This window comes from Bradysia coprophila (genome assembly GCF_014529535.1).
Source record: "Bradysia coprophila strain Holo2 chromosome IV unlocalized genomic scaffold, BU_Bcop_v1 contig_106, whole genome shotgun sequence".
In the NCBI taxonomy this organism is placed as follows: Eukaryota; Metazoa; Arthropoda; class Insecta; order Diptera; family Sciaridae; genus Bradysia; species Bradysia coprophila.
In genome coordinates, this window is record NW_023503372.1 from 4,516,495 (window position 1) to 4,525,528 (window position 9,034).

Here is a 9,034-nt window from a genome sequence, read left to right on the forward strand (position 1 = left end):
TGTTGCAAAATACCATCAGGTCGGTCATACATTGAAATCATGATTTCATAGATAAAAGACCAACAAAAAAAATGGAAAATAGGCCCTGCTTTATGTTGATATTCCGTGCGATCCCTACTAATACCAACTTTATGTGGAAGTGTGAAACTGTCACCTTTCATAGTTTATAAACAGTGACGAGCAATTTGCTGTTGCAAGCGGAATTATTCCAACTAAAACACAGACAGAGTGTAATTTACGAATCGCTTTTTTAATTCTCTTCCGATTGCCGGTAATATTTTGATCGAACCAGATTTAATTGAAGGTAACAAATGTTTAGATTGCAAAAGACCAAAATTCATTTCTTCATTCCATTTCTTTGTGATTTGACGGTTATTTTGTTCAAGGTCTTTCGGATCATTGAGTTTTTTCTTTCGTTTGTTTTCTAGGCAGAGGCTGAGGTGCAATATTTTACCAAGCAAAAACAAAGATTTCAATCACCGACTACAATGTCTTTCATCCTAACTAACATACGTAAGTATCACAACACTAACGTATGCTATTCTCAGTTGCCTTTTTGCTGGAACAGCCTCATTTAAGTGTAGTCTACAGACCTTTTTGAAGGTTCACGGTTGAAATATTCAAAGAAAATACTAAATTAGTGACAAAAGAATGAAGAGCCATTGAGTTTCGTAGTTTAAGCGAACCACTAAAAAATTGGGTTCAGCTTCGAGCTCGACTATTTAACAATTAAATGACTCAGTTTCATTCAAAATTCTTTTGTGATTCAAGAACTTATTCTCAACGGTTTTTACGGTCCTCTCCATCTCTAATCATGGCCGTTTGGTAATTCTATTCCTCAAATTTAGCCGATCGAGTTACAATGCTACCAAACGAGACAACCAAAGCGAAAGTGAATCTCGGTTACAAAGACATGCGCACCAAGTATATCGATTTTGTGAAGAACTACAATGTGGCGAAGACGGCTGGTGCCATTACGCTAAATGCCAACGAAATGGATGCGTTGCGAAAACTGAACGATATGTGGAAAAGTGCGACCGCAGAATCTAAGTTCTTTTTCGAGATGGAAGAACTTCACGATCAGCTGAACGACAAATTTTTGGATGCATCCCAGGACGATGTTAGCGCTGCGTGGAGTGATTATGTTAAGGTTTATTCGGATTGGTTGGGAATGCTGGTTATGTCGAGTGCAACCATGTTCGAAGTGAAACTCTGAAAGGGATGCTGGATGCAGATTCTTTGATCGGTCTTAGAAGAAACCGTTTTTCGAAAAATTCTCTAATGTGTCCGGAACAGCTTTTTCCGTGAAATAAAACCACTTTTTCGTACAATAATTTAGATAAAAATATTTTATTAAAATAACGAGCTACACGTACCCGATAAACAAAAATCTGATAAATCGTAATCGTTGAAGTAATACCGTCAACAACATTCCTGTTTCCTGTTATGCAAATGTCATGTCCACACTGCTGTGTGATCAATACAATATCGATTCAAACAAAAAACGAAATTACAATTAAAAATGGAAGGTTCTGCACTCAGCACGACTTATAAGCTGTGCCAGTATTTTGTTGGTTTTTTTTTTTGTATCTGATAGGTATAACATTATGAGGTCGTCGCCGTTCATTTTGAACACAAACAAAGCACCTGGGTTGAAATCGTGTGTCGATATAGTTCGGGGTTTTTATTTCAGTTAATATTTTTCATATCTTCAACGAAATGAGACAATGCTACTGCCGATAGATCTCTGGCTGCTCACATGTTCGATTGCATTTTCGGCATCTTGTGGGGGGTGAACCTTTGTGAGGAGAAGATGATGGTAAAAGATGGTAAAACACAAAGAAAGTAACAAGGGTTTCAGATCCATATTTGATCAGGAAGAAGTCGCTGATTGAAATACTTTGCTAGCAACATAAATTCAGCAACTATTTTCGCCCAAGAGCAGGATTTTCTTGCGCTTTTTTGCAAGACCACTAGGCAACAATTTTAAACTTTTGGAATGTTCACAGTTGGTACTGATGATGCAGATAGTGTTTTGGATAGATCTCGGTACCCTGAATACGAAACACGCATTCATTGGTTTCAATGGCATCTGTAGTTCTGCTGCAGCCACTTCTCAAAAAACAGAAAAAATAGTAATGGGCACGGGACAGCCGATGGTGCAGCAGGTATCTAGGGTGCTGTGAGCTCAAATATATACCTTAGACTCCATTATCTATCGTTCGTACAATATCGAAGGTAGGCAGGTTTTAGTAATTTTTCTGGTTTTTTGAGCTCACTGCACTACCTGCTCCACCAATAACTATCCCGTTCCTTTTACTTTTTACATTTTTTGTGTAGCGCAACGCCATTGGGACCACTGGATCCGTGTTTCGCAGGACTATAGACTATTAGACCGAGACTTGTCCAAATCGCTATGCCAACATTTGTGTACAAGACGTGTAGTGTAGTGCCTAGAGATACTTAGAATGAAAGTAGTCGTCAGACGTCGTTGGAAATATAAGATCTGCAATTTCTAGACTGCTAGAACGACATTTTTCGATTAGCTGTTCTTGATGTCATCAAATGACAAATTGGAAAGCACTGGGTAAATTTCACAGAATTTGCAACAGCTGGTGTTTTCCGAGTATGTATCGGCTTACTCACTTACATTTGTGTGTAGTTGAAAACCGGCTTATACACTACTGACATAAACAATAGCATGGACCGACACAAGCTGGTGTAAGACCAGCTGTTGCAATTTCTGCCCTCCGGTAAAATTTATCCAATGTAATTGAAATCGAAGACCTTCCGGTCCATACATTTCCTGGTGCTTCGTTCAGCGAAGACTCAATTTCCCAGCATCGAAATTTTTACGAAAAATTTTTCCAGGCAACTAGGTTTCCATGCTGAAGTGTCACGAAGAAAGCAAATTCTGGCGACTAAATCCATCAGCAACTTCTTCCGAGAATCAATAATTTCGATGAAATGTGAAATAAACATTTTACCTGATCAACCACCGTCTGAAGAACCCCTTCGTTCACATAATTGGCTAATCTATCTAAAGCTAAATGACATAGATGTGGACCATCCCAAGTCGGACGAGTGTTTGTTAGTTTGGCGCTAATCAATTTCAATTTTACGTAAATCTGCAAGCACCAGAAAAGAACCAATTGAAACTCTACCCGTGAACGGCACAAATTCGAAATTGTCTGCCCACACTCACCGAATAAAAAAATTGTGACAAAATCGATCGATCCGTTTTCAAATTCGGTTCGACCGTATCGATGATTAGCCCATCGGGAGTGAGAAACGATCGTATGAATTCTTTGTCGTAGTCCGTTTCGGTAGTGAAATAAATAAGATCGTACTCCTTCCGTATGGACAGCTCTTTGAACAGTATGTGCTGCTCGGCCGGTGTAGCCTCATCGTCATAGTCAATGGAAATGACATCGTCAGCACCTAATATCGGAAAGAAAAATATTTTTTTGTGGTAAAGAAAGCACAGTGTGACTCTACGGTCGAATTTAACGGATTAGAAATGCAAAAGAATTGTAGAAGCGGCATGAACATGTATATTACCTCTATCCCCTAGCAACGCATACAAAAACGAAATCGACTACTTAATCTCATTGGTATATCAAAGCGGCAATCAAAATTGACTCACCTAAAGCCCTTATAACTGGCATAGATCGAACATGACATGAAGCTGTGACGTAAGCCCCCCATTTTCTCGTCAACTGGGTAATCACACATCCGACCGGTGAACATGCATTTTGAATGAAAATTCTAAAAACAAAAATCTTTTGAACCTCAGTTCACAATAGCATCTTGTTCATCACTGACCTTTTCCCAGCGGAACTGATTTCATTCATGCCCGACGCTTCTAATGCATGCAACGCAACGCACCCACTATACGGCAAACTAGCCGCAGCCTCATAGGCAATCATAAACGGTTTTCGTCCCACACGTGATTCGGGCGCAACGACAATTTCCGACGCCAGTCCACTTTCGTACCACGGTGACGCTAACCACACTTCGTCACCGATTTCTAGGCTACTTTTGATTCCCCTACCGACACCTTCGACAACGCCCGCACACGCACGACCAATAACCAAAGGCAGTTCAGTCTTATCGGTGTTATTGTAACTTTGGATCATGCGGCGGAAATTCCGTCCATAGCCGTTCGATATGCGCAGGTCCAATCGTTGAATGGAAACGGCTCGAACGCGGATCAGAATGTCCGTCGATTCGATGAATGTGGGGATCGATGTGTGACACAATGTAAGGTTCTGGAATGCGAAATGTTTTTTCTAAGTTGATCAAGAGCGAATTTGGATTGAAAAACAACTGGCCGAATAGTTGGTCCAACCGGTATAAAATGTGCATTAAATTTACCGGTAAATGTAACGTGTACCGGCACATTTCGAACAAACTTTTTACTGGTTGGACTCACTACTTTACCGAAATACGACTACACTGCTTAGTGGATTGGTTCTAATTGACAAAAAAGAGTAGAAAATTTTACCTGTCGCAGGTAACTTTTTCTCCATGTAACCTACAACAGCTGGCACAGCTGTAGCTCTACATACAAAATCTACAGATGCAGCAGATAACATAGATTACCTGGGTACAAAATTACCTGCAACAGGTGGGATTATTAAGAATATTTGGTTTTGGAAACGCTCCAATCCGGACAAGCACTAAAATTTATCGCCTAAGCAGTGAGCCTGATTTCGGCGGGCTAATTTGGCGGGATTCATACATCTGGTTCATTGAAGTATATGCAAGCTATTGACTTCATTACAGGAGCGGCTAATTTCGGTTTTGCATACCACATGCCGATGACAAAACCACCGGCCACACCGAATCCAAGACCAACGCACACGTAGAAAATGTTGTTTTGGCAAACTTGAAGGAAGAGAGGAACATGTTTTTGGCGCAATTTTATTCAAAAAATGTCCTTACTCTCATCGCGCAGCAAAATTCTCAATTGTTCGAATATGGGCTCTGGATTGGAAAGCTGTACGGCAATTTCTTTCAATTTTTGAAGCGACCGGATCAAAGCTCTGTAAGCTGTTTCCGATGCTCCTTTTACAGCATCGATGGTGGAGTTATTGTTGACAAACTGAGAAAATTGAAATGTTCTTTGAACAAAAATGGGTTACATTGATATCAGTTGGACTTACGTTCGAAACAGCCTGACGCCCGTCCTCTGAATAATCGAGAATGGCTCGTTGTAAATTTTCCGTGGACATTCTTAGTCGTACCTTTGGTATTCGTACATAATCACAAATTAATTTAACCAAAATTTCACCTAGAAATGTGTTCGGTGCATTCGTTTTTTTGCTCTCTTTACATTGGTGTTAAGTAATTTCATTTTTAATTAAAAATCAGAGGAATCAAAAACCATTCTACTTGGATCGATCGCAACTACCAAAAAGCTAAATTTACAGGACGATCCGTCGAATGAAGCAATTTACAATTTTACTGGGATCAAAGTCGATAATGATAAAACGGAAAAGTTTGGTGAAAAATAACAGTAAAAGAAAATTCTCGGATTAATTTACCTGAATTGTCTCTAATGCATTTTCCGTTCTCAAAAGTAACTCGTCCATTATACGTTCCGACAATTAACTCATTTTTACATTAGTTCCATTATATAACAAGTCTAATTCTTCGATTTCTGTGATTATTTTCGGTCCCAATACGTTTTCGACTCTGCAAACACTGTAAGCAGTCAAAGTTGATTAAACATTTCTGAGTGAATGTTACGGTGAATGAAACTTTATCAAGTCAAGATGTACGGTGGCGCAAATTCTTTTTCTTACAATTTAAAACGTTTCACTTTAAACCGAATGTTTTGGCTTAAAAAGTGTGGACGAGAAGAGTAATGGACTAATATTTTGATCTCAGGCAGTAGATGATGATTTGCGGATGGAATTTCGATTAGACGTCAAAATTTCTAGATGTACATGAGTGTGTGTGTATCGCATTTAGTATAAAAACGCATGCCAAGAAAGTGTTATCAAATGATAAAATGAAGCTTTATACCATTCGTTATTGTTGGTTCGAAAAATTGGCGCGTGAATCTTTTGTTCGAAAATGTAACAATTTCTTCGTTGTACTTATAAATGAATTATTCAAGTGTCTGCAAAAAAAACCTGCGAAAAATTCTTCCTTGGTAAGGTGGGTCGATTTTACCAACTTCAAAATCCATATTCAGCGGCTTCTGTAGCTGGGAAGAAACTAAACTATGTGGTATCATTACTTCTTCGTCTCCGCACACTTATCCCACATGCATTTGAAAATCTGATTTTTATATGTTGCAAAAATCGATCCACCCTATTGTACAGGAAGCCTTTTCTCGTTCCATTGATTAAAATGAAAGTCATTCTTTTGTTTGAATGTAACCAGACGTGAAAATTATTTTTCCTTTTACAAAATGTAACGACAATTTTTCACAGGTTTGAAATCCGAAGGTGTTCCCACAGACATCTAAACCAATGTGAAATTTTATCGAGATAATCAAGAAAATCTCCGAAATTTGAGAAAATCAAACAAATTTCTCAATCGAGAAAATTTTGGAAAATTAAGAAAATTCAGAAAATTTGAATAATTTTCTAAATTTTCTTGATTTCACGAAAATTAAAATCAAAATTATCGAAAATTCGAGAAAATCGAGAAAGCATAAGCAATGCAGGACATTTTTTATGCTCATGTCTACCTTCATTGTTGCTCTCTTGTAAAAACTGTAAGATTCAGATCGACTATATATGCACACTCTCGTGAACAAGAAATAGTTCGGGCCGAAAACGGTTTTCTTGGCCAGCGTCTTTTAGCCATTTACACTTCGTTTTTGGTGTGAAAATGATCATTTTCTCGCCCAAAATGGCTAAATGCACCATTTTAGGGAATAAATTGATTAAATTTAATTTTCAGCAGTGTGCTGCAAGTAAAAGTTTTAATCCATTATCGACAACTTTAATAAAAATAAACTCTGACTCATGAGGCCAATACTAGCAAAACTTACGTTGAAGTAAAAGGTTATTATGAATCTGTTAAAAAATACTTTGATCAAAAGAAGTAATAGACTCGATAATCATACTAGTGAAAGGTTAATTGAGTTGACATTGTTATAAGTTTGTTATCGATTAGTTCTCGACATAGAAACTTTATATAGATTCATTTGTCTACAGATCACGTGCCTACAATACTAAAAACATTGAATAAATACTTACCAGACTCCTTTTTCATCTGTTAACGAAATATAGACAAACTCTGGCTAAGGCTCTATGAGGGATTCTTTTGAAAAACAGCCTACCTAGAAAGGACTTCGACCCTAGAAGCCAAAACCACTTTCAAAAAAAAATTCTTCGAAGCTTGTGTGGTTGGTGAAAGGTGATCAAAAACCGAAAACTTGAAATTTTCTTACAAAAATTTCTCCAGTTACACGAGCCGTACAGGGTCGTGTGGGGAATCATGAGAAAGGCAATCACATGTACTATTGAGCCGAATAGGGACTTATTGGTTTTAAAATTCATCCACACTGACATATGTGCAGTTAAAGTTTTCAACCGAAGACTTACACTGCTCTTACAGAACCGAACCAGATCTACATTTTTCTCCATTTGGCCAAAAATGAGCCATCATGGCTTCATGGTGAAGAATCGTTTTATGATTCTTTCTCGAGGTAGACAAAACGTATATGGTCGTGCGTATTTTTTGTGCTTTTGGGCCGAATAGGGTCTTATGTAGTTTGGATGCATCGACGATGAAAAAGAAGTTGAAATGTTTAAGTGCCAATATTTCATCGCATATACATCCAAACCCCATAACACCCTATTTGGCCAAAATCACATAAAATTACCTTTCAAATGATACCCCACACGACCATGTACATTTTGTGTAGCTCGAGAAATTTCTGTAAGAACAGTATAAGTCTTCGGTTGAAAACTTTACTTGCACATATTTCAGTGCGGATAAATTTTAAAGCCAATCAGTCCTTATTCGGCTCAATAGTACATATGAAAATGACACCCACACGACCCTGTTTCTCGTGTAACTGGAGAAATTTTTGTAAGAAAATTGCAAGTTTTCGGTTTCGAAGCCACACAAGCTTCGAAGAATTTTTTTTTGAAGTGGTTTTGGCTTCCAAGTCTTTTCTAGGTATGCTGTTTTTCAAAAGAATCCCTCCTATTTTATAGCACAATGATGAACTAATGAAGTAAAAGATTTCAAATTCCAGTTGTAGCTTTAAACAATTGAAGTAACAGATTAATATTTTATTGAAACTCACTTCTTCGTATTGAATTTTTTACTAATTAGAAGTAATGATGAACCCGATTTTTTTTACATTTTGTATTGACTTTTCAAACAAACCCCAATAATAATTGCAAACCTAAAGTTACTTGGCCGTTGAAGCACCTATAATACACCGAATTCGTAACAAACAAATAGATTTATTTCAAATAACAGAAACTCCGGTGACACAATAATTAATTGAACTAATTAATTGTGGCGTTAGACAGAGCGAAAAAGGGGTGTGAGCTGTGTACGGATACAAACGCATCCACACAGTAAAACACTTAACTTAGCTAATTTTATTTAATCACCTTCGAAATCTAGTCAAAACGGTTGTATGTACGTACACCATGATTGTTAGTCGCGGAAAATTAATTTCAGCACACAATATCAATTTAAATAAATTGATGTTGGGGGTCGGGCATCCACACTCTCTTTCTCTGGGAACATTTCAATAAAATACTCGAAAATGGTATGCTCTGGATTATAACTGAAGGGGTTCCGTACACAGTATATGTATAACATTAAGAGTGTTCCAGTAATTTGTTATTGCATTGCTGTAATATCTTCGTATTATAATTGTTAACATGTGTTGTGGTTGAACATCTCGTTGAAAATATTTATATAAATCGTTCACTTCACTATTTGTATTAAATTCATGAAATCTAAGAGATTCGGAATGAGAAGATTTTTTCCGGTTTCATTGTACTCAGTGCGTTCGTTGTGTTCGTATTATCGAGGCGAAAAAAGA

At 37.5% G+C, this 9,034-nt stretch overlaps 2 protein-coding genes across 12 annotated transcripts; one reads left to right on the forward strand and one right to left on the reverse strand.

The window, feature by feature from the left end:
• Positions 1-159: 159 nt before the first annotated feature.
• LOC119071052 lies at positions 160-1,518 on the forward strand. Of its 2 annotated transcripts, none has more exons than XM_037175668.1 (3): positions 160-304; positions 429-513; positions 849-1,518. In XM_037175668.1, the coding sequence occupies exons 2-3, from the start codon at positions 489-491 to the stop codon at positions 1,214-1,216; spliced, it is 393 nt and encodes a 130-aa protein (XP_037031563.1). In that variant the 5' UTR covers positions 160-304; positions 429-488; the 3' UTR covers positions 1,217-1,518. The 2 variants fall into 2 exon arrangements, with proteins under 2 accessions (XP_037031563.1, XP_037031564.1); XM_037175669.1 differs by having other exon boundaries at positions 435-513.
• A 59-nt stretch (positions 1,519-1,577) lies between these two features.
• On the reverse strand, positions 1,578-5,954 carry LOC119071050 (reticulon-4-interacting protein 1 homolog, mitochondrial-like). 10 transcript variants are annotated; one of them, XM_037175657.1, is made up of 11 exons: positions 5,787-5,945; positions 5,550-5,700; positions 5,169-5,249; positions 4,948-5,107; positions 4,745-4,890; positions 3,826-4,271; positions 3,647-3,768; positions 3,562-3,570; positions 3,206-3,441; positions 2,988-3,128; positions 1,578-1,798 (listed from the first exon to the last, which is right to left on the reverse strand). In XM_037175657.1, exons 2-11 carry the CDS (start codon positions 5,595-5,597, stop codon positions 1,712-1,714), a joined length of 1,476 nt encoding a protein of 491 aa, XP_037031552.1. In that variant the 5' UTR covers positions 5,598-5,700; positions 5,787-5,945; the 3' UTR covers positions 1,578-1,711. The 10 variants fall into 10 exon arrangements, with proteins under 10 accessions (XP_037031552.1, XP_037031554.1, XP_037031556.1 ...); XM_037175659.1 differs by having other exon boundaries at positions 5,550-5,709; positions 5,787-5,935; XM_037175661.1 differs by having other exon boundaries at positions 5,811-5,934.
• Positions 5,955-9,034: the final 3,080 nt, after the last annotated feature.